Source organism: Bufo gargarizans, chromosome 2 (genome assembly GCF_014858855.1).
Source record: "Bufo gargarizans isolate SCDJY-AF-19 chromosome 2, ASM1485885v1, whole genome shotgun sequence".
NCBI classification, from domain to species: Eukaryota; Metazoa; Chordata; class Amphibia; order Anura; family Bufonidae; genus Bufo; species Bufo gargarizans.
In genome coordinates, this window is record NC_058081.1 from 519,981,750 (window position 1) to 520,007,107 (window position 25,358).

Consider the following 25,358-nt stretch of genomic DNA (forward strand, 5'->3'; position numbering starts at 1 on the left):
GCCAACATTTCTAAAGAATGCTATCAGCACCTTGTTGAATCAATGCCACATAGAATTAAGGCAGTTCTGAAGGCAAAAGGGGGTCCAACACCGTATTAGTATGGTGTTCCTAATAATTCTTTAGGTGAGTGTATGTACAGCTGGTATAAGTTATACATCTTCTGGTATATAATATACCAGAAGATGTGTGACTTATACCATATACGTTACAATATGTACATATATAATTATAAACAGCAGATCCCCATGTTATACCACCATGCTCCATATCACTATATACAAGAAGATGTTATACCGTATACATATTATTGTATATAGTGATATGGGCCATGCTTGTGTAACCTGGGCATCTCCTGTGTATAATTATATACAGGGAGTGCAGAATTATTAGGCAAGTTGTATTTTTGAGGATTAATTTTATTATTGAACAACAACCATGTTCTCAATGAACCCAAAAAACTCATTAATATCAAAGCTGAATATTTTTGGAAGTAGTTTTTAGTTTCTTTTTAGTTTTAGCTATTTTAGGGGGATATCTGTGTGTGCAGGTGACTATTACTGTACATAATTATTAGGCAACTTAACAAAAAACAAATATATACCCATTTCAATTATTTATTTTTACCAGTGAAACCAATATAACATCTCAACATTCACAAATATACATTTCTGACATTCAAAAACAAAACAAAAACAAATCAGTGACCAATATAGCCACTTTTCTTTGCAAGGACACTCAAAAGCCTGCCATCCATGGATTCTGTCAGTGTTTTGATCTGTTCACCATCAACATTGCGTGCAGCAGCAACCACAGCCTCCCAGACACTGCTCAGAGAGGTGTACTGTTTTCCCTCCTTGTAAATCTCACATTTGATGATGGACCACAGGTTCTCAATGGGGTTCAGGTCAGGTGAACAAGGAGGCCATGTCATTAGATTTTCTTCTTTTATACCCTTTCTTGCCAGCCACGTTGTGGAGTACTTGGACGTGTGTGATGGAGCATTGTCCTGCATGAAAATCATGTTTTTCTTACCTTGCAGACTTCTTCCTGTACCACTGCTTGAAGAAGGTGTCTTCCAGAAACTGGCAGTAGGACTGGGAGTTGAGCTTGACTCCATCCTCAACCCAAAAAGGCCCCACAAGCTCATCTTTGATGATACCAGCCCAAACCAGTACTCCACCTCCACCTTGCTGGCGTCTGAGTCGGACTGGAGCTCTCTGCCCTTTACCAATCCAGCCATCTGGCCCATCAAGACTCACTCTCATTTCATCAGTCCATAAAACCTTAGAAAAATCAGTCTTGAGATATTTCTTGGCCCAGTCTTGACGTTTCAGCTTGTGTGTCTTGTTCAGTGGTGGTCGTCTTTCAGCCTTTCTTACCTTGGCCATGTCTCTGAGTATTGCACACCTTGTGCTTTTGGGCACTCCAGTGATGTTGCAGCTCTGAAATATGGCCAAACTGGTGGCAAGTGGCATCTTGGCAGCTGCACGCTTGACTTTTCTCAGTTCATGGGCAGTTATTTTGCGCCTTGGTTTTTCCACACGCTTCTTGCGACCCTGTTGACTATTTTGAATGAAACGCTTGATTGTTCGATGATCACGCTTCAGAAGCTTTGCAATTTTAAGAGTGCTGCATCCCTCTGCAAGATATCTCACTATTTTTGACTTTTCTGAGCCTGTCAAGTCCTTCTTTTGACCCATTTTGCCAAAGGAAAGGAAGTTGCCTAATAATTATGCACACCTGATATAGGGTGTTGATGTCATTAGACCACACCCCTTCTCATTACAGAGATGCACATCACCTAATATGCTTAATTGGTAGTAGGCTTTCGAGCCTATACAGCTTGGAGTAAGACAACATGCATAAAGAGGATGATGTGGTCAAAATACTAATTTGCCTAATAATTCTGCACATAGTGTATGTCAGCTGCTATTACCATCTGTTCATATATATGAGCCCACCTAATGCCCCCCAAAATGCCCAGTGTATGGGGAAGTAGGAGAAAAGCACACTGTCCTTTATGAGAACCCCCTCTCCACGTCCCATGCTCCCTCCTCCCTATGAGACCTTGATGCATACTACATGATGAACCAAACATATAGACCGGCCCCAGTTCCGGTCAGGAGCGGTCCTTCAGTCCGGGAAGGGGGTCTGCCACTGCACTGACAGTGGCTAACTTCAGGCAGGCAGCACAAATGCAGCCCGGAGTGTCGCTCCTTCAGGTCAGTGGTTAGCCAATGGCTCAGACACAAGTGCCGCTGCGACGCATATAGGGCCACGGGCCCTATAGCAACGGCGTGGTCTGCCTATATTGGCGCCACTGTATTGTTTCACTACCCCAGCAGACACCCTATGCGTGTTACTACAAGGCACAGTGTTCTACACCCCTATAAAGGCTCTCTGCAGCCCGGAAATAGCCAATATTTAACGCAATTTGCCGCGATTAAATTCGGATTGAAGCGAATCTTTTTGTGAAATTCACTCATCTCTAATTATATCATCCAAGGCTCACTAGTGTCACGTTGCTCACACCTTAGTGACGTCACACATCTCACCTCGCGCCTCACGAACACTTCCATCACAGTTTTACCTCACTGCCCGGTCTCACACAGTCCTGGCGGCTATCCTGAAGGGGGCGGGGCTATGCGATGTGGGCGCGGCTTCAGAGCTGCGGGGGCGTGTCATCTGGCCATAGGAGGGTATATCCCGAAGGGCGTGGCCACGGAGTTACTGCTCGTAGTGAGACAAGTTCTCATCTTTGGAGTGAGCTGCTACAACACCGCTCCACGCACCGGACTGTGCACAGCCGTAACCAGGGGCCACACGGGCAGGGGGCTCTGAGAGTGCACTGTATCCATAGCACTCAGTGTGGGACTGAGCATGACATCTGCTGGCCGGTGACCCGCGGGTGACACAAGACACCCAAGTGACAGAACTCATTACAGGATTTATCTGTGGGAAGTGTCCCTTCACTTGTCCCGGGATTGGCACCCAGTGAGGTGGGGGCATTTTATTACACTGCACCCCCGGGAGAGGGGAGCCCGGATTATTACCCGAGCAGGTGACCCCCTGGGCATGCAGGTAAGTGACTCCACTGCTTTCCACCTAAATTTCCGCCCTGTCCCCAACATGTGCTGATACCCATTACACGACCCCGCAAACCTCTTCAGCTCTGTCTCCCCCAGTCATGGGGCCCCAAAGTGGAGCATCCTGAGCCCCATCTGTCTGCCTTCACTGATTATCCCCGTACAAGAGCACAGTGCCCCTAGTGCCATCATATGAGCCACCCCAAATATTAGGAGATGCCCAGGATCTGGAACATGGCTCACCGATCTGTATCTCCCCCGTTGGGATGATGTCTGCACCACTCTCCACTATGTGCATTCTTACTCCCTCTTTGTGCTGTGTACCCCCCTTATGCCATACTCTGCCTCAATAATGTGTGCCCTGTACCCCCTTTGGTGGTGTGTGGTCTGTATTCCCCAGATCTGTGCCCTGTTCTTACCTACTTCTCTGCTGTGTTGTCTGTACCTTGATAGCTGTGCCCTGTTCTTACCTACTTCTCAGCTGTGTGGTCTGTACCCTGATAGCTGTGCCCTGTTCTTACCTACTCCTCTGCTCTGTGGTCTGTATCCCCAAGGTCTGCACCCTGTTCTTATAAATCCCCCTGGTGTGTGGTCTGTACCCCCATATCTGTGCCCTTTTCTTACCTACTCCTCTGCTGTGTGGTCTGTATTCCCCAGATCTGTGCCCTGTTCTTACCTACTTTGCTATGTGGTCTGTATCCTGATATCTGCGCCCTGTTACATACCACACAGCAAATGAGTAGGTATGATCACCCATATCTGCTCCCTGTTCTTATATATCCCCCTGGTGTGTGGTCTGTACCCAGATATCTGTGCCCTGTTCTTACCTACTCCCCTGGTGTGTGGTCTGTATCTCCCAGATCTGCGCCCTGTTCTTACCTACTATTCTGCTGTGTGGTCTGTATTCCCCAGATCTGTGCCCTGTTCTTATATATCCTCCTGGTGTGTGGTCTGTACCCCAAGATCTGCGCCTTGTTCTTACCTACCCCTATGCTGTGTGGTCTGTATCCCCCTATCTGCGCCCTACACCTCTGCTGTGTGGTCTGTACCCCAAGATCTGTGCCCTGTTCTTATATATCCCCCTGGTGTGAGCTGGCGGTAAAATAAGTGGGGGTATGCAGCTGACCCTACATGTCTGAGCCTTTTTTTGGGGAACCCTAAGTTTGCCGTAGGATACACTGTATCACTAACAACCAGGGGCCCCTAGGACTCTACTCAGCTCCCACATCCAGGGGGCATTTGTGGTGACAGATTCTGTCAAGTTCTATTCCAATTCTCTATCTGTTTCTGGGAAAGCTGGGTAACAACAAATGTCCAGCTCATCAACTTTCCTAGCCTCCTGAATGGAAAATCTGCTTATTCGGTTAAAAGCGCATCCCCTGCCCCTGATATCACTATGTGACAACCTGGCAGATTTGTAATTCAAAAGTCTGGCAAACCTGGGGGGTAAGCTGTAATGGCGGCTATGTTGGTTTTTACTGATAGCTGGGAAATTTAAGAATTTGACAGAAGAAAGTGAAGCTAGGATTTTTTGGTGACCGATTTTCACACAGATGATGACACCAGCCCAGCCGCCTTCTGGAGGACGCACTTGCTGTCATTTATAATGACTTGAACCGTTTAATCCTGAGCTCAGGAAGCGGCGGGGAGAGGAAAACCGCTTCTCTTAATATGATGGAAAATATAGTACATGTAGATCCGGTGAAAATTCACTTTTATTGAACTTGCCGTTTCTGCCAAAAACAAAACACTCCTTTACATCCAGAGGCTGAAAACCTGTACAGACCTAATACTTATCACAGCAGAGGTTTTGTTACAATTCTATCCAGTGTAGAGAATCCTCTGCGCTAAACAGTCTGAAACATTTTAACTGCACTGATACATTGTAGCAAAGAAATGATCAGGACAGGAAAGAGAATTGTGCTGCTGATGTGTTTAGCTCACAGAAGATTGTCTAGACCGGATGCCATTGTAACAAACCCTCAGCTGTGAGAAATATTAGGATTGTCTTTTACTAAGCAATAGAACTTTCCATTACACAATTTCTTTACAGAAAACTAGACTGACCTTTTAAGAGGTGTTACAATCTCTGTTCGTGGGGTTGTCAGTTCATAGCTGGTCATCCACAGTTGTCAGGCTTCCCTTTGTTACTGGAGGATTTAGTAACTTTGCATTATATACATTTTATATCTCAGGTCAGTGTGGATTGTGTCTTCATATTGGAAAGAGCTGTGGTTATTGGAAACAGTCAGCAAGCTTGTTGTCAGACAGTTTAGCTGAGCACCTATAATAATGCTGAAGTGGTGGGGGTGGGTAATTCTTGGTAATAAAGATATCGCTTCCCAGAATGCAAAGCCACAGAGCAAGCTGACCAAGCAGGGAATGCTGGGAGATTTCAGCTCTGAAGCTGCAGAATTGTGAATGCATCTAACAGATTCAATTCTATAAACTGCGAAATGTACTCATGAACGTGGTTATAGCTACACTGCAAACAACGAGTGGCAGAGAAATGCCTTTCATCTGGCATCCGTTAATCCAGAAAATCTTGGACTGTGACATGAGGTGGCGTTTCAAAAGACAAGAAGACGGAGCTGAGAACCAATGAGTAATTTTCATCCAGTCATTCAAATGCAGGTCGCAGTACTTTTACTGCGCCACATTTGCTCTGGTTTGTAATTTGCATTATGGGTCAATTTATATAATGTAGTAGTTTATTGGCATGGCACAGCAGAGCTGAGTGGGTGTACACGTGCTCCCGTCATACAGATCTGTCAGACGTTATGTATTAACGCGTGGCCCTGGAATCCATATCTGTGCCTGGTCCCAGGTGATAATGAGCGTGGAGGGGGGGGGGGGTCCCTTATAGGAAAGTGATATCTGATTTACAAGAGCCATGATGTACAGGGAATGGCGGTTAGCCTCTTCCCTTATATTACAGCTCCCACGTGGGCTGCCACCCAGCTTTTCCAGACTTCTGAATGGCAAATCTAGGGCTGGGGTCATCACTCCACCTGCTGTGAAGCTACAACTTGCTTGGTGGTTGTTGTAACTCCCATAGAAGTGAAAGGAGCATTCTGGGAGTTGTAGTTTCAGAGCAGCTGGGGTGCTGGAGCTTGCTGATCTAGGGTATCTGACTCCATCTGTAGATTTATTTATTTATTTTATTCGGGGGTATGGCAAATTGTATAACAAACCCCATAGGACAGGGGCAACCTCTGCCAGTCCAGCCGTTCCCAAACTACAACTCCCAGCATGCTTTATTCATTTCTATGAGAATTCCAAGCACAGTAGAGCGCAAGCTGGGAATTGTAGTTTCACAACAGCTGGGCTGCCGAGGGTGCTGACCTCTGCCATAAGACCTGTAATGGTGGCCATGTTTGTATCTCATTTTCTCACACTCCTGAATGGCAAGGCTGCCAACTGTGCCCCAATACTGTCACCCTTGTATGTGTTCCTGTATGGCTAGACAGAAGTGCTTTTCACTAGACCTGGAAAGCAAAGTTTTAACCCAGTAGGAGATTTAATGACAGCTTTTCAGGAAATTGAAGAAATGTGGTGTTACCCCTAGCAACCAAAATAAAAAGGAAATGAAGCCATTGCCCTTCTCAGCCAATCAAGTCCCTAAAAGCTGTAACCTGATTGGATGCTGATGGAAACAAAATCACTTCCTGTCTGTCCTGTTACCCAGAGCAACCTTTGGCAAGATGAAACCTGAACTCTGGTGGTGCAAGAAAAGTATTGGCCCCTGGCTGCTATGAGCGACATCCGTTTTTCCTTTGCACCAATGAGTATTTCTGGATTGAGAGGGATGACAAATTTGCTGTGCGCTTTATCTGCTTACATGGCATATGCTGTCATCATAAGGGAAAGCCCCGCCCACTTTCAGCAAAAACTGGCAGCAGGCCTTTATATATACTATGTAATTATAGTAGTAAATCACTCCAATTCCCAGTCATCATAGCAGTGAGGCTCCGTGAAGTACAGAAGCAGCACTACTTCCATTACTTGATCTGTCCTGAGGATAGGCATCACTTTTAAAATCCCCCTTTAAAAAGCTGTGACAGTTACAGGGAGAGTGCTGCAGCAGAAAGGACACATCCCCCGATCTGCCAGCCTGAAGAGAATCGAGCAGAGCAATCCTGGACAGACCCTTTAAGCTGGCCATACACATTCAGTAGATGTCAACCTAACAGCACTCTTTCGACTCCCCCCCCCCCTTCCCCATACAGGTTGGGTTCGGCTGAGTGTGCTGGTTTGAACAGTGCAGAATATCCCCTTTAAGTGGCTGCTTGGATGCAAGTTCCTTGGAGCAGATAAGGGGGTTGTGTCGTAGGGGCACTGAGGCTGGTACATTTGTAGGGTTACTATTTCAGCCCAGTGGGAACTTCTATGTGAATTTTTATGATTTGGGCATCACAGCTGGCCATTACTTAGGACTGCCTCTAATTGCTGGCATATACTGGCCCTTTAAGGACGCCAGTAGACCAGCGTCTGCCTTTTGTACAGTACTGTAGATATGACACCGTATAATGTGGGAAAGAAACAATTCCCCATCCCATGGGACCTTACCGCCACACCTAGCTATCTGATCACCGCCTTATCTCGTGTGTGTTTTTGTGGATTAGTGTTGTACAGCTGTGATTGTCCAGATAAGTTCTGCAGACCTGCTTAATGATTAAAGTGAGCAGATAACCATCCGAGGACAGGTACGGCCAGGAATGTGGGGGAAATGTCCAAAATCCTGCCTTTTCTAAAGCCTACACATAAAGGAAAAGTCAGCACGACTGGCCAGCTACATTGTCGAGTTACATTATGACCACCATCTAACATCCAGAGTAACTGCCGTGTGCAGCACGGGCAGCAGCTAGACGGGCTGAGAGTGACTCAGTAAGGTCCTGTTAGGTTGTCACAGGTATCTGGAGCCATGCTGACTGGAGGGTGCGTGGGGGAGGAGCTATAGAGCGAACACTATGATCGAGGTGGTCCCACACATGCTCAGTTGGATTAAAGAATTAGGGGGCCAGGTTAGTAGTTGGAAATCTTGGTCATGCTCTTCCAACCAGTGTCAGATATTTCTAGCCTTGTGACGTCACGTTCTCTAGCTTGAAGACCCCATCCTCCCTACGGAAGACAATCGGCATGTATGGTTGTACATGATCTCCAAACCACACTCAACCCAAATCGTCTGAGAGTGCCTCCCACATGGATACGAAGCCCAGAGAATGCCACGAAAACATTCCCCTAAACCATAACGTGCCACCACCAGCTTGTGTTCTTCCAGCAGTGGTTGCAGGGTGTTTGTTCTCGGATGTTTCTCGCCTGACACTCCAACGTCTATATGTTCGATGAAGCAGAAAACGTGAGTCACCACAGAAGGCAACTCTGCCAATCAGCAGAGGACCAATTCTGATATTGCAGCAAAAATTGAAGCCTTTTCTGCCAATGCAACCTGGTAGCAAAGGTGCAGTGACCATTCCGTCTGCATCGAGTCCAATACACAGAAGGGTTTGCTGAACTGTTGTATTGGACACATGTCTGGTAGCCCCTGGTTCATTTTGTCATAAAGCTGCTCCACTGTAGAGTCGGTCTGCCCTCTCACATCAGTGGCACTTAATGCTCCGCAGTTTCCACGTCACTTATTCACAATGGTGCCATTTGACCACTCACAATACACTTTCACCACAGCCTCACATGAAGAGATCATGAACTGCGCAGTTTCAGAAATACCGCCACCCCGGCGAAAGCCAATAATCATCCCTTTTTACAACTCTGATAAATCCCCCATTTTACATATGAACTCAACGAGGGATATGTGTGCAGACAGCCTATCTCACCCCTTATATACCCACCAAGCCGGCTCACCACACGTGACTTCCTTCATGAGCTACACACTGACAAAAGTAGGAAGTGGTGATAATAATGGGACTGGATTGTGTATCTGACATGTTTGGTGGTATGCTGACACTCCCCAACACATACTGATCGAAGAAGGATCGGGCGTGCTGATTTTCATTGCCTCATCCACATGAGAAGTCGCCATAGATATGTCTAGCAGGGGCTTATTCCCCTCACCCCACTGAGAGCACATTCTGTGTATGGGAAAGGGTTGGAAAGAATAGTTGTCGTTTGGCTGTGTGGCACTTTTATCCAACTCGGCTGAATTTTTTGCGAAGCCCCTGCGATCCTGGCTGCAGCCAGTGTACCCATACCCTAACACACGAGGCTGGGTGCATGCACAATAATTAGTAAAAGAAAAAAAATGGATGTATAATAGTAAAGATAAAGGAAAAGGGCTTAGGAATTTTTGTGATACTAAACTCAAAGGGGTTGTCGAGCCTTGGAGCGGACAACCCCTGGAGTCCAAACCGGAGTCCCTTAACATAAAAAAACACCAGTCACCTGTCCATGATCCTGTCTTTGCTCTGATCCTGGTCCCTGCAGGGTCAGGAAGCAGCTTGATCCCGTGACCACATCTAAGACTGTGAGCAGCTGTGGGACTATAGACAGGCGAATGGTGGGTAAGTTAAGGGACACAAGTTAAGAGCCCAGTGGTTGATGGCTCTAAGCCCAGACAACCCCTTTAACTGTAGCAACCGCAAGATGACGTAAATCAAAAGGGGCATAAATACACACAATAAGATAATTCTAGCTCTTTATAAATCACCAGTCAGTCTACACATGGAATATTGGGCATAGCTTTGGACATCAGTGCACAAGAAGGCACAGCAGAGCTTAAAGGGGTTCTCTGAGACTTGATAAAATAAAATGACTTAAACTATTTAAACATTACTTTATTTTAAATATATTCCCATTTATCATTCATTACTTATGATGACTCCTTTTATCTAGGGAGCAATCATAAGGGTAAGTAAGATAGCCGCTGTCTTAGTCCTAATCACACAGCAGCACAAGTTACTTCTGAACACGGAGCTAAATAGCTGCCTGATCCTTCTCTCTGCCCTGCTTCTCAGGGATTATGGTCCTGAATATGGCTGGCCTTTAGCTGAATTTCTTTAGGAATGAAAGGAGACCTAAAGTACAGAGAGGATGGACAGATCAGACTGTGGTAATGTGGGCTGTGATAATGGAGACTGCATACAAGCGCTGCTGCTCATTACCCACATCCCCACCTCCTCTCTGTACTTAATGTCTTCTCATGACTCCATTCCCACAGAGATACAGCTGAAGATCAGCTGTGTTCAGGATCACAATTATTGATGAACGAATCGACTTTAAATGAAACATCCGAAGTCGATTTGCATGAAACTTTGTTAGAATACTGTACAGAGCGAGCACTCTGTACAGTATTAGAATGTATTGGCTCAGATGAGCTGAAGTTATTACTTCGGGTAATAACTTCATAAATTAATGTCTACTGTTAAAAACCTTTTACCGATTCGGTTCCATGGTACCACTTGGAATCGAAACAGAGTTCAGTAAAAGGTTTTTAACAGTATAAATTAATACTGTCTCCTATGTACAAGAATAGAACTACTATAATACTGCCTCCTGTGTACAAGAATAGAACTACTATAGTACTGCTATAACAACGCTCCACACGTAGTGTCCGTGCAGACATACTACAGCTCGGCTCCTGTATTGCTTGACTAATGACAATTATCTTGCTGCCTTCTGCTGGATAATTTTTGTGCATGACCAAAACCAAAGGATGAGTGACTTCAACTTCTCTAGAAAGTCTTTAGTTTTAGTCATAAAACTAAAATAAATGTCCATGTGGTTTGACATCCTGAGCAATTTCTGGGGCAATTATCAGGAGCAAGCGTTCCTAGGAAATCTGCTTTTGATAACCTTTCCCAAGAGTAGATCATCCATAAGTTACTTCTGTAAACCTCCTTCAACCTTCCCTGCTTCCATTGGTGGTTGCATCCAGAATGCAGTATTTTAGATCTATCACTATGCAGTAGAGCTCCAGATTTATTTTAAATGTAGGAGCCAAGTGATATTTTTTGGTTGCACTTGTTCTGCCTCTTTGTATAGGAACAGTAAACGGTTCATTTTTCACTTAGGACTCGGCAGTATGATTTCCCTCAGTCATTATGGGTTGCTAATCGCCCTCTTGGAACGTGACAACGTACACAAAGGCAGCAGGGCTTTGTCACAGCTGCAGTGTATGGGTGGTCTGCAAACTATAGGCACCAGACAAGTCCACTGTGCCGAGGCCAGAGGTGTGACCTTGGGGTCTTGAAGGTGAAGGGCAGCCGACTGGACAGATCTCTGATTCATTCAGAGAAGAGTAAAACTCGGGTATCTACTAGTCTCCTATCATTCAGACAGAAAAAGCTGCAGAATTGTGCATTCTCTATAAAGGAAACCACTAATAGACACCCCCCAAGTATACAGGCCTAAAGACCCAGAAAGGGGGAGCACCAAAATGCTCACACCTCTACAGGAGCAATGGTCTGGCTTAGGGATGGGAGGTTTCCAGTATTTTGATGCTGATGGCCTGTCCTCAGGATAGGGCATCAATACCTGTTGGGTGGAAGTTGACACCTGGCACCCCTGCCAATCAGCTGTTCCGAGCACCAAAAGTACACTGCTCCACCCGCAACACGAAGGATGGCTGTGTCGTTCTGGAGCTAAAACCGAACAGCTGATTTTCAGAGGTCAGGCCCCACCAATCTGATATTGATGGCCTATCCTGAGGAAATAGGAAAACCCCTTCAACCTAGGAAAGGGTATAGGCTTTCAAATGGACCCTTCACTGCTCTTGATATGTCCGCTTTAGTATCTACTTGCAATTCTAGAGCATTATGTTGTCATTCCTCTATTATTCCTACTAGAAGTTTATGAAGTAATTGTCAGCGGTCGGAAATAAAGGACCAGCTCGGGGTTATTTCCCTGCACATACCAAAACTGTAAAATCAGAGCTGCTAGTGTCTGGTAACCCCCATCTGGACCTTTATTACAGACTGCTGGCAATTCATTAATAAACTTCTAGCAGGAATAATAGAGGAATTGTAAAATAGGTGCTCCAGATTTATTAAATGAATACTAAGTAATTACTAAAACATACATGTCAGAGACGATGGGTCCAATTTAAGATGAAGACAAGAATCTAACTTGTGGTCATGTTGGCTGTGAACTTCCCTCAAGGACGTGTTTTTGGGTTTCACCCCTTCATCAGATGCCCTCTTTCAGAATGAGCATATGATGCCTTTCCGATGAGATGACCCCTTGTGTGGTGTAACATTGACTCCGGTCTCTGTTACAGTAGGGTGTATGCATTTTACGGTCAGTACACGAAATGCGTTGTCCGGATTGTGGTAACGATTGCATTACAAAATAGGTGCCAGAAATCCAGACGGTAAAGCGAAGTCGCAAAAGCAATGTTTCAGCTCCTCTGAAAGACAGCTCCATTGAAGTGTTTACTTCGCCTCAGAAGACGGCGGTGTTGACACCCAAGGAAGGGATACTGTGAGACCTTGAAACGCGTTACACTCGATGCACTCATGCCTAAAGCCAATGTTACACCACTACTGCGTTTCTTTTCATTCCTCTCCAAGGGAATAGGATGAGTTGATCTTAAAGATGGCAACTCCTACCCGGGATTAATCCTGGGTTTATTGAGGTTGAAGCCAGTACCATTGAAGTCTTCGCTTCGTCTCTAAAGGAACATGATGACTCCTGAAAGATGGCTATGCCTGAACTTGATGAAAGGAATTTTGAGACCCTTAAACGTGTTATCCTTGATACAATCACGTTTGAAGCCAATGTTTTTACACTACTGTTTCTTTGAACCTGAAAGATGGCAGCTCCTATATGCCTTGCTGTTTTGGACTGTGTGAATAAGGAGACTACCGCCCCTCCCTGCCACACAGTGTGGGCACTGTATTCTTCTGTCGCCTCTGCTGACATGTCTGTTTCAGTGACTACTTGCATTCCTCATGTAATTATTCTGGAACATCTACTTTATGATGCTGTGCTGTGCCATTCCTCTATTATTCCTTCTAGAACTTTATGAATGAATTGGCTGCCGTCTGCAATAAAGGTCCAGTTGGAGTGACACTGGCAGCACCGATTAGACAGTGTCAGACAGCAGGGACACACCGCAAACTGGTAACACCCAGATGGACCTTTTTTGTAGACTGCTGGCAATTCATTCATAAACGTCTAGTAGGAATAATAGCAGGCCAGAGTTACAAAATAGGTATAAGAATAGATGCTCCAGAATTATTTCATGGGAAATGCAAGAAGTTAAAACTGACATGTCAGGAGACGTTATTGGTCTTAATTATGATTTAACCTGAAACGAGATGATGTAATGGACAGAGAGCAGAAGACGCCCCATAATATAGATGAAAGAACTGAGATAAAATAGATAAGGTGTAAGAGGTGAGAGCGAGGAGAGGCCGCTGCCTAATAGAATCCATCTCGTCTTTGAAGTAGTGAGCTGATGAACTGTGAGAGACGCGGCATGTACAGATAGTGTGGTGAGAAAAGGCTGGAGGTGATACCAGTATTATCTCCTATTACTATTATATCAGTATTATACTATTCATGGTCTAAAGTGGATGTTGCGCCCATACAGCGGTCCCAAGGGGCAACTTCAACCCATTAACAAGGAGAATTTGCCAGTAGTGATGACAGAGTAAGGCCTCATGCACATGACTGTTCCGTTTTTTTGCGGATCCGCGGTTTGCAAAAAACGGAAGCCTCCCGTGTGCCTTCCGCAATTAATGCCCATTGTAGAAATGCCTATTCTTGTCCGCAAAACGGAGAAGAATAGGACATGTTGTTTGTTTTTTTGCGGGGCTACAAAACAGAGCAACGGATGCGGACAACACACCGAGTGCTGTCCGCATCTTTTGCGGCCCCATTGAAGTGAATGGGTCCGCATCCGAGCCGCAAAAACTGCGGCTCGGATGCGGAGCCGAAAAACGGTCGTGTGCATGAGGCCTTAGAGACATTGTTTAGGATCGCTCCATGTAAAAAAAATTGAGTCAATGTATGTATATTAATCAAGTACTGGGCCTGAATTACAGCCTGTATTATACTCCAGAGCTCTGCACTGTGAAGCGCCGTCCAATGAGTTCTGAAGCATTTGGCTGAATATGAGCAGATAATATTGCCCGAAACACTTCAGAATTCATCCTGCTGCTTTTGTCAGCAGTCACATCATCAATAAACACAAGAGAACCAGTTCCATTGGCAGCCATACATGCCCACGCCATGACACTACCACCCCCATGCTTCACTGATGAGGTGGTATGCTTAGGATCATGAGCAGTTCCTTTCCTTCTCCATACTCTTCTCATCACTCTGGTACAAGTTGATCTTGGTCTCATCTGTCCATACGATTTTCCATAACTGTGAAGGCTTTTTTAGATGTTTGGCAAACTCTAAGCTGGCCTTCCTGTTTTTGAGGCTAACCAATGGTTTACATCAGGGATGTCAAACTCGTGGCCCTCCAGCTGTTGCAAAACTACAACTCCCATCATGCCTGGGCATACTACAGCTATCAGGGAATGATGGGAGTTGTAGTTTTGCAACATCTGGAGGGCCATGAGTTTGACATCCATGGTTTACATCTTGTGGTGAACCCTCTGTATTCACTCTGGTGAAGTCTTCTCTTGATTGTTGACTTTGACAGACATACACCTACCTCCTGGAGAGTGTTCTTGATCTGGCCAACTGTTGGGAAGGGTGTTTTCTTCACCAGGGAAAGAATTCTTCGGTCATCCACCACAGTTGTTTTTCCGGGTCTTCCGGTGTTGCTGAGCTCACCGGTGCGTTCCTTCTTTTTAAGAATGTTCCAAACAGTTGTTTTGGCCACGCCTAATGTTTTTGCTATCTCTCTCTGATGCGTTTTGTTTTTTTCAGCCTAATGATGGCTTGCTTCACTGATGGTGACAGCTCTTTGGATCTCATCTTGAGAGTTGACAGCAACAGATTCCAAATGCAAATAGCACCCTTGAAATGAAGTCTGGACCTTTTATCTGCTCATTGTAAGTGGGATAATGAGGGAATAACACACACCTGGCCATGGGACAGCTGAGAAGCCAATTGTACCGTTACTTTTGGTCCCTTAACAAGTAGGAGGCACATATGCAAACTGTTGTAATTCCTACACCGTTTACCTGATTTGGATGTAAATACCCTCAAATTAAAGCTGACAGTCTGCAGTTAAAGCACATCTTGTTCGTTTCATTTAAAATCCATTGTGGTGGTGTATAGAGCCAAAAATGTTAGAATTGTGTTGATGTCCCAATATTTATAGACCTGACTGTACATACATCAATCGTGTACTAAGCCTGAATGACATCCTGTATTATACTCCAGAGCTGCATTTGGTATTCTCCTAGTGGAGTCACTGTGTATGTACAGTCGTGGCCAAAAGTTTTGAGAATTACATAAATATTGGAAATTGGAAAAGTTGCTGCTTAAGTTTTTATAATAGCAATTTGCATATATGTCAGAATGTTATGAAGAGTGATCAGATTAATTGCATAGTCCTTCTTTGCCATGAAAATTAACTTAATCCCATAAAAAACCTTTCCACTGCATTTCATTGCTGTCATTAAAGGACCTGCTGAGATCATTTCAGTAATCGTCTTGTTAACTCGGGTGAGAATGTTGACGAGCACAAGGCTGGAGATCATTATGTCAGGCTGATTGGGTTAAAATGGCAGACTTGACCTGTTAAAAGGAGGGTGATGCTTGAAATCATTGTTCTTCCATTGTTAACCATGGTGACCTGCAAAGAAACGTGTGTAGCCATCATTGCGTTGCATAAAAATGGCTTCACAGGCAAGGATATTGTGGCTACTAAGATTGCACCTCAATTAACAATTTATAGGATCATCAAGAACTTCAAGGAAAGAGGTTCAATTCTTAAGAAGGCTTCAGGGCGTCCAAGAAAGTCCAGTAAGCGCCAGGATCGTCTCCTAAAGAGGATTCAGCTGTGGGATTAGAGTGCCACCAGTGCAGAGCTTGCTCAGGAATGGCAGCAGGCAGGTGTGAGCGCATCTGCACGCACAGTGAGGCGAAGACTTTTGGAAGATGGTCTGGTGTCAAGGACAGCAAAGAAGCCACTTCTCTCCAAAAAAAAACCATCAGGGACAGATTGATCTTCTGCAGAAAATATGGTGAATGGACTGCTGAGGACTGGGGCAAAGTCATATTCTCCGATGAAGCCTCTTTCCGATTGTTTGGGGCATCAGGAAAAAGGCTTGTCTGGAGAAGAAATTGTGAGCGCTACCATCAGTCCTGTGTCATGCCAACAGTAAAGCATCCTGAGACCATTCATGTGTGGGGTTGCTTCTCATCCAAGGGAGTGGGCTCACTCACAATTTTGCCCAAAAACACAGCCATAAAGAATGGTACCAAAACACCCTCCAACAGCAACTTCTTTCAACAATCCAACAACAGTTTGGTGAAGAACAATGCATTTTCCAGCACAATGGAGCACCGTGCCATAAGGCAAAAGTGATTACTAAGTGGCTCGGGGACCAAAACGTTGACATTTTGGGTCCATGGCCTGGAAACTCCCTAGATCTTAATCCCATTGAGAACTTGTGGTCAATCCTCAAGAGGCAGGTGGACAAACAAAAACCCACTAATTCTGACAAACTCCAAGAAGTGATGATGAAAGAATGGGTTGCTATCAGTCAGGAATTGGCCCAGAAGTTGATTGAGAGCATGCCCAGTCGAATTGCAGAGGTCCTGAAAAAGAAGGGCCAACACTGCAAATACTGACTCTTTGCATAAATGTCATGTAATTGTCGATAAAAGCCTTTTGAAACGTATGAAGTGCGTGTAATTATATTTCACTACATCACAGAAACAACTGAAACAAAGATCTAAAAGCAGTTTAGCAGCAAACTTTGTGAAAACTAATATTTGTGTCATTCTCAAAACTTTTGGCCACGACTGTACATTACGTTACTTATTCTGTACTGACCTTGAGTTGCAATCTGTATTCTACTCCAGAGCTGGATTCACTATTCTGGTGGAGTCACTGTATTCATACATTACATTAGTTATCCTGTACTGATCCTGAGTTACATCCTGTATTTTACTCCAGAGTACAGTCACTGTGTACATACATTACTTATCTTGTACTGATACTGAGTTACATCCAGTATTATACTCCAGAGCTGCACTTACTGTTCTGCTTATAGTCACTGTGTACATACATTACTTATCCTGTACTGATCCTGAGTTACATCCTGTATTATACTCCAGAGCTGCACTCACTATTCTACTGGTGGAGTCACTGTATACATACATTACTTATCCTGTACTGATCCTGAGTTACCTCCTGTATTATACTCCTGAGCTGTACTCACTATTCTGCTTGTAGAGTCACTGTGTGCATACATTACTTATCCTGTACTGCTCTTAAGTTCAGTAGAGACTAGTGTAGTCAATTTATGCTTTTCTATCCAGAGTCACCCCACAAATACTATATTTTATTAAACACTGGAGACTATTAGTAATGGATGTCACTGTATAGCCATACGGAAGGACTTGTCTAATGCATCTGTCGAGAAATCCTTCTGTATACATCCCATGTATACTGCATACGTAGCGTGAATCCATCTCATATTTTAGTGCTGCACTCACAATTTAGCTGTTTTTGGGGGAAACGGTCAGCAGTGTCGTTGTCAGATACAGCCCAACAGTTTTGGGTCTGTATCTAAAAACTGTACCTGAAAAACTAACCAGTTAGTTTTTCCTTCATCAGATGGCGGTACGTTTTCTGATATAAAAACGACACATCCCAGGTTGAAATTTGCCAGAGACTGAACAAGCATGCAATGTTGGGAGATTTTAGCTATGAAGTCTGCAGAATTGTGAATTCATTTTCAGAGTAGAAGATAAGAGGTTACATGCGTGGAATGGAACTATTGCAAACCACAGACAGACGGTACTGTAGTTTTGTCCTATGGCTGTCAATACAGTGTGGTTAACGCCAAGTTCATGCTGGCACTGGCAATCTTTTCGCCAACCTGTAACCGATACTATTTTAGCGCTTCAATATTGCTATGTGTATGGTTTGGGTATGACTGAGCTGCTGGTGATACTGTAAAGGCACATTCATGAGTCTGTTGATACGATATGAGCTCTGTCAAAGTGATGGCGAGGCTGTAGGAGCACTGCCATGTGGCTGACAGTACTGTTGTATGGCAGGCTATATGGTTTGGGCACTGCCATGTGGCAGGGGCTGCAGAGAATGGCCCATGACACTGTATATAACTGGCACCATTGTCATTTAGGGTATAGTCCACTCATCATTGATCATAAGTGGGTGACGTCTGCTCATACTCATGGATTTAACCCCTGTGTTTCTACTCGCCGCAGTCGCCTATAGATACGTTTTGGGCAAAGCCTGGCGGGGATGTCAACCGTAATAAAAAGGATTTTTCAATCTGCACATGAGTATGTTCTCCCTCCCCCCTCCTCCTCCCCGTCCCACCCTCCGCTTCCTCTCCTGCCTCCATCGTCTCACATTGCCGAGGCTCCCCCTTTCCAGAGCCTCCCAGTTAATCTAGGACACATGTTGCCCCAACTTTATAAACCTTGAGGGACATTGAATGATTGCCGAAGAGTCTGGGAGGTTGAGCTCTGGCTTGGTGGTGAAGCTCAGGTTTTTGGCTGAGAACGTCACCTCAGCATCTTCTTTGTGTCAGCAGTTAACAAACCTTTGTCCTTTGACCAAATTTCAGGCAGTTTTACGTAGGGCCAAGGCGTGATGCAGTGCTGGGGCTCTGAATGTCCCCTTGTCCCTGGTCGGGACTCTGACTACCTTTTATATACATACCGGGCTCCTGCTTTGCTCTTTTATATTGTTACAGTTCTGCTGGTTCTGAAAGCCCAGCTCCACTTAAGGGCTCATGCACAAAACTGTGTATTTTATGGTCCTCAGAAAACGGATCTGCGAAAAATACGGATGATGTCCACGTGCATTCCATGTTTTGTTTTGTGGAACGGAACAGTTAGCCCTTAATAGAACAGTACTATCCTTGTCCGTAATGCGGACAATAATAGGACATGCATTTTTTGCGGAACGGAAATAAGGACCTATGGAAATGGAATGCACACGGAGTAACTTCCTTTTTTTGTGGATCCATTGAAATGAATGGTTCCGCAAACGGGCCGCAAAAAACCCAGAACGGACATGGAAAAAAAATACGTTTGTGTGCATGAGCCCTAAAACTGCATTTAAAGACCTGGTTCCATCCCTTACATGTCACTTTTAGTAAATACTTGTATTCCCCATGAAAGAACTGTTCTGGAACATCTTTTCTTAGAAGTCAGCATTGTGCTGTTCCTCTGTGATTCCTCCTGATTAATTTACAACTGGGTGTTACCATTCCACCTGTCAGAGGTTTTTCCTGCATAGTTGGGCTCTGCAAGCCCTGATTGACAGTGTTAGGCCTCTTGCACACGACCATATGGCTTTTTCAGTATTTTGCGGTCCGCAAAAAACGGATCTGCATAAAATACGGATGACGTCCGTGTGCATTCTGTTTTTAGCGGAACGGAACAGCTGGCCCCTGATAGAACAGTCCTATCCTTGTCCGTTATGCGGACAATAATAGGACATGTTCTGTCTTTGAACGGAAATACAGAAACGGAAGGCATACGGAGTACCTTCCTTTTGTTTTGGGTTCCATTGAAATGAATGGTTCCGTATACGGAACGCAAAAAACGGAACATTAACGAAAAAAAACTACAGATGATGCCCGTGTGACGTACATGTTGTATCCCTTTTTTTGCAGATCCATTGTAACGATGCCTATTCTTGTCCATAAAACATACAAGAATAGGACATGTTCTAACTTTTTTGCAGGATGTTGAATGGATACACAGAATTCTGTCCGCTATTTTTGCAGACCTATTGAAATGAATAGGTCCGCATCCAATCCGCAAAAACTGCTGCAGAACAAAAATAAGTTTGTGTAAATTGGACCTAAGGGCTCATGCACATGGCCATAAGTGTTTTGCGGTCCACAAATCGCGGATTCTGCCATGGGCATGCCACCATTTATTTTTAGCTCCTGCAGAAATGTCCTATCCTTATCCAAAAAGTGGACAATAATAGGACATGTTCTATTTTTTTTTTTTTTTTTTTTTTTGTCAAATGGACACGGAATGCACATGGAGGGATTTCTGTTTTTTTCCATAACAGAAACTGACAAAAAGCACGTTTGTGTGCATGAGCCCTAATGCAGTGATGTCGCCTTCAGTCGTATGTAACACCACCATAGATGGCTGAGCACTGTACTCCACTATCTCCGGTATTGCTGTAGAAATGAATGAAGAAATGGTACAATGCTCAACCAGCACTCCATTCAAACAGGTGACAGGTTCCCCGGTCAGAGATGGGGGTCCTAGTAGTCAGACCCCCAGGTTATAACTTGTCCTAACCAAAATATCCCTTTAAGACTAGCATTGGGCACTGAGGTGAAAGCTCACAAACCTCAGTCAGTCAGTAAGTGTATGACCAAGGTGTACCTGCCACTGGTTGCTTTGGGACTTCTGAAAAAGGTGAGGACCCTGACATGGGACATGTAGTTGTGGACCTGCTGTGGCTGATTGGACTGATGGAGGGAGTCCACGGTTTAGGAGAGGAGACTGCACTGGATGGCGCAGGTGGTTGCGGACCACTTCTGAGCTAGAGATGGTGATATGGGTGGGTCCTAAACCTGGAGTGATTACCTGAGATCCATGTGAGATACAGAGCTAGTTTTAGCTTGGTTAGAAAGATTGCCCTGTACTATAGGATGTCTGATTTTCATTTCTCACATCAAAGTGAACCTGTCACTGTGAAAATGCAGTGCAGCTTATTGCATCAGGAAGAGCGGATCGTTTTGTAGGAAAAGATTCAGTATAAGGGTGCATTCACACGACCGTAAGTGTTTTGAGGTCCCCAAATTGCAGATCGGCAAATCACGAATACTGACCATATGCGTCCCGCAATTTGCAGACTGCACATGGCAAGCGCTATATAGAGAATGCCTATTGTCTGTGGCTGCGGACAAGAATAGGACATGCTCTCTTTTTTGCGGGGCCATGGAACAGAACAACGGATACAGATAGCACACGATGTGCTGTCCGCATCTTTCGCGGCCCCATTGAAATGAATGGGTCCGCACCCGTTCTGCAAAATTGCAGTACGGATGTGGGTCCATTTATACGGTCATGTAAATGCACCCTAACCTGTATTACATTAATTCAATTGCATACATGAGACCGCTATCAGTGATAGCGGTCTCATGTATGCAGCCATATAGTAAAGGCTGTCAGTCACTGATAGGACCGCCTACTGGACTCCAAAGTGAAGAATGAGCAGGAATTTAAAAGAATGAAATACAGATTACACTGAATCATTTCCCACAAAACGATATATTAATCTACTCGGAATGTAGCCTTCAGCTCAGACGCAGTTTTCAGTGGTAGAGGTTCCCTTTAAAGGGGTTTTGCGGGACTTGTTTATTGATGATCTATGTTTATTATAGGTGATCAGTATCAGGTTGGCCAGTGGAGGCAGCACTGCAGTAACCAGGTACGGCAACTATATAGTGGACATAGAAGTGTAGTTCTGGTGCTTGGTGCTGGTGCGAAGCTTCTGAAACAGCTGATGGTTTGCTGGGAGTCAGACCCTCTCTGATCTGATATTGATGACCGATCCTAAGGGTAGCTTATGAATAAGGGCTCATGCACACGAATGTATTTTATTTCCGTGTCAGTTCCGTTTTCCTGTGGACCGTATTCAGAACCATTCACTTCAATTGGTCTGCAAAAAAACGGAAGTTACTCCGTGTATGTCCGTATTTTCGTTCCGCAAAAAAAGAACGTCCTATTGTCCGCATTACGGACAAGGATAGTACTGTTCTATTAGGGGCCAGCTGTTCCGTTCCGCAAAATACGGAATGCACATGGACGTCATCTGTATTTTTTGCGGACCGCAAAATACATACGGTCGTGTGCATGAGCCCTAAGTACCAGAAAACCCCATAAAACATGGGATAACCCCTTTAAGCCTGCTGTGAGTGCAGAGGACGTTGATCCTGTTGCTATGTCTGGTGCAGGTGCCCTGTGTTTGAAATATATAGATCAGGGATGGCCAACCTGAGGCTCTCCAGCTGTTGCAAAACTACAATTCCCAGCATGCCCAGACTCCCTATAGCTAGCAGCCTACAGCAGGGCATGATGGGAGTTGTAGTTTTACAACAGCTGGAGAGCCGCAGGTTGGTCATGTCTGATATACTGTAGATTGTCCCTCTACCACTGGAAATCACCTGTCTACTATAGACTGTCCTTCCAGCATCGGAAACCACCTGTTGACTATAGAGGCGGTCCTTCCACGACTGGAAACTACCGGTCTACTATAGCAGCAGTCCCCAACCGCCAGGCCGCAGCCCAGGACCGGGCCCTGGAAGATTAGTTTGCCGGGCCGCTGCAAATTTAGAGAAGCGGAGACGCCAGGCGCACACATCACACACAGTGGGCGGCCGTATCAGGAAGAAGGAACGCCCAAGGAAAAAAGCTGATGTCTCCTCCCTAGTGTTCCAATTGTAGTAATTAGCATACACTACTGAAGCCCTGGCTGCCATGGTAATCTCCCTGCTGCTGTCTGTACTATGCACAGGGCAGCAGGGACAGTGTAAAGTTCTAATCACCCTAATAGAGCTCTATCAGGGTGAATAGGACAAGGGATGAAAAGATCCCAGGTTCTAGCCCCTAAGGGGGGAAATATTTATTAAATAAAAAGTTAAAAAAATAAATAACAAAATATTAAGTATAAATAAAATAAACCATAAATAAACATATTACATATTGCCATGTCTGAAAAGTCTAAACTATTAAAATATCTAAAATGTGGTGAGCGCCGTAACAGAAAAAAAAAATAACCTAAGCCCCGCCCCGGTCCCTGGGAAAATTGTCTTGCATAAAACTGGTCCTTGGTGCAAAAAACATTGGGGACCACTGTACTATAGAGACTGTCCTTCTACCACCGGCAACCGCCTGTCGACTGTGGGCTATGCAGAGTGCTCTGTTGCTGTTGGCAACTGCCTGTGTATTTACTTGACAAACCAGACATGGACTATAATGTTGCTATTGGTAACCGCCAAGCTGTGTGCCCTATTTGTGTATAACTGCCAAGCTCTGTGCTACAATGCCGTGTGTAACAGTCAGGTTTGCTCCCTCTCTGATAGACTAAGGCCCCTTTCACACGGGTGAGTTTTCCGTGCGGGTGCAATGCGTGAGGTGAACGCATTTCACCCGCACTGAATCCGGACCCATTTATTTCTATGGGGCTATGCACATGTACGGTGATTTTCACGTATCACTTGTGCGTTGCGTGAAAATCGCAGCATGCTCTATATTGTGCGTTTTTCACGCAACGCAGGCCCCATAGAAGTGAATGGGGCTGCGTGAAAATCACAAGCATCCGCAAGCAAGTGCGATTTTCACGCATTGGTTGCTAGGTGACTATCAAGATGGGGACTCGATATTTATTATTTTCCCTTATAACATGGTTATAAGGGAAAATAATAGCATTCTGAAAGGGAACCTGTCACCTGCAAAACACATATTAAACCGACCACAGTACCTTACAGAATCCCCCAGTGTGTTGCTAATCGTGGTTTTCTATCCCCTTTGTGTTTCTTCATACTTGTTAAAAACGCTGTTTTAATGACGGTTGGCGCTCTCTCCGAGTCAGGCTTGAAGTCAAGGGGGCAGCGGCCTCCTTGCTTCAAGTAAAGCTAAGCCCTCCCCTTACCCCTCCTCTCTACAATTAGATGGACGTGATGCCGGGATCGCGCTCTTCTAGCGCATGCGTCGTATGCTGCCTGTTACAGCGCGATCCTCACTCACCCCGCTGCATTTTGTTGACTGCGGATGCGCCGGACAGTTAGATCGCGCGCGTCCGGCCGTCACGCTGTAACAGGCAGCTTACCGCGCATGCGCAAGAAGAGCATGATCACGGCAGCATGTAGAGAGGAGGGGTAAGGGGCGGGCTTAGCTTTACTTGAAGCAAGGAGGCCGCTGCCCCCTTGACTTCAAGCCTGACTTGGAGAGAGTGCAAACCATCATTAAAACAGCGTTTTTAACAAGTATGAAGAAACACAAAGAGGAAAGAAAAACATGATTAGCAACACACTGGGGGATTCTGTAAGGTACTGTGGTCGGTTTAATATGCGTTTTCCAGGTGATGGGTTCCTTTTAATCCAGAATGCTAAGTAAATTGGGGATGGAGGGGTTAAAAAATTTTTTTTTAACTCACCTCATCCACTTGTGCGCGCAGCCCGGCTTGTCGTCTTTCTTCTTCTTTGAGATCCTGGGTGAAAAGGACCTTTGGTGATGTCACTGTGCTTATCACATGGTCCATCACATGATCTATCACCATAGTGATGGACCATGTGATCAGCGCTGTGATGTCACCAAAGGTCCTTTTCTCCCAGGTCCTCAAATAAGAAGAAAGAAAACAAGCCGGACTACGCGAACAAATTTTTTTTTTTAACCACTCCATCCCTAATTTACTTAGCATTCTGTATTAAGAATGCTATTATTTTCTCTTATCACCATGTTATAAGGGAAAATAATAAAATTTGCACAACACCGATCCCAAACCCGAACTTCTGTGAAGAAGTTTGGGTCTGGGTACCAAACATGCCGATTTTTTTTTTTTCTCACGCGCGTGCGAAACGCATTAAAACGCTTTGCACTCGCGCAGAAAAATTCTGCATTTTCCTGCAACGCACCCGCATCTTATCTGGCCCTCACACGCAACGCCCGTGTGAAAGAGGCCTAAGGGCTTGTGCTCATTACCTCATTTTCAGTTCACTAATGTTCAAGTTAGGCATTACTGAGTCCATGTGAGTCGCTGCACCATTCTCGAGTGGGGTACCATGTAATGGTCGCAGGACACACCCAACAGTTTCTGACCCTCTTATGTACTGCCTATTGCAATGCCCTATGTCATTACTGACCACAGATAATCTTGAGTTAGGACCTTCCTCAGATGCTCCCGAGCACATGTAGTTATGTCCTTCTCCACTAGTCATTCAGGCAGAAGTGATAAATGATTACTTCTCCTGGGACAGTGGCTCGATGTCAGGTGTCCATGCTCACATTTCTTGGTATTGATCTTCCATTCTGGAATCTTTGTCATGATGCGCATTAGAGAGGAGCTCTCCTTTAATCACCTTTATACAGGATACTGCCTGTATACATTAGATGAAACTTGGCGAAACTCTAGATTTTGACTGGATTTACCAGCTATCAAAAGTATACGT

At 44.9% G+C, this 25,358-nt stretch overlaps 1 protein-coding gene across 1 annotated transcript in view; it reads left to right on the forward strand.

Moving 5' to 3' along the window:
• Positions 1 to 2,752: 2,752 nt before the first annotated feature.
• WNT5B (Wnt family member 5B) overlaps positions 2,753 to 25,358 on the forward strand; it is a 100,826-nt gene continuing 78,220 nt past the window's right edge. The window contains exon 1 of the mRNA XM_044281380.1: positions 2,753 to 3,082. Coding sequence (XP_044137315.1) covers positions 3,077 to 3,082 — 6 coding nt within the window. The 5' untranslated portion in view covers positions 2,753 to 3,076. The remainder of the gene's footprint in view (positions 3,083 to 25,358) is intronic.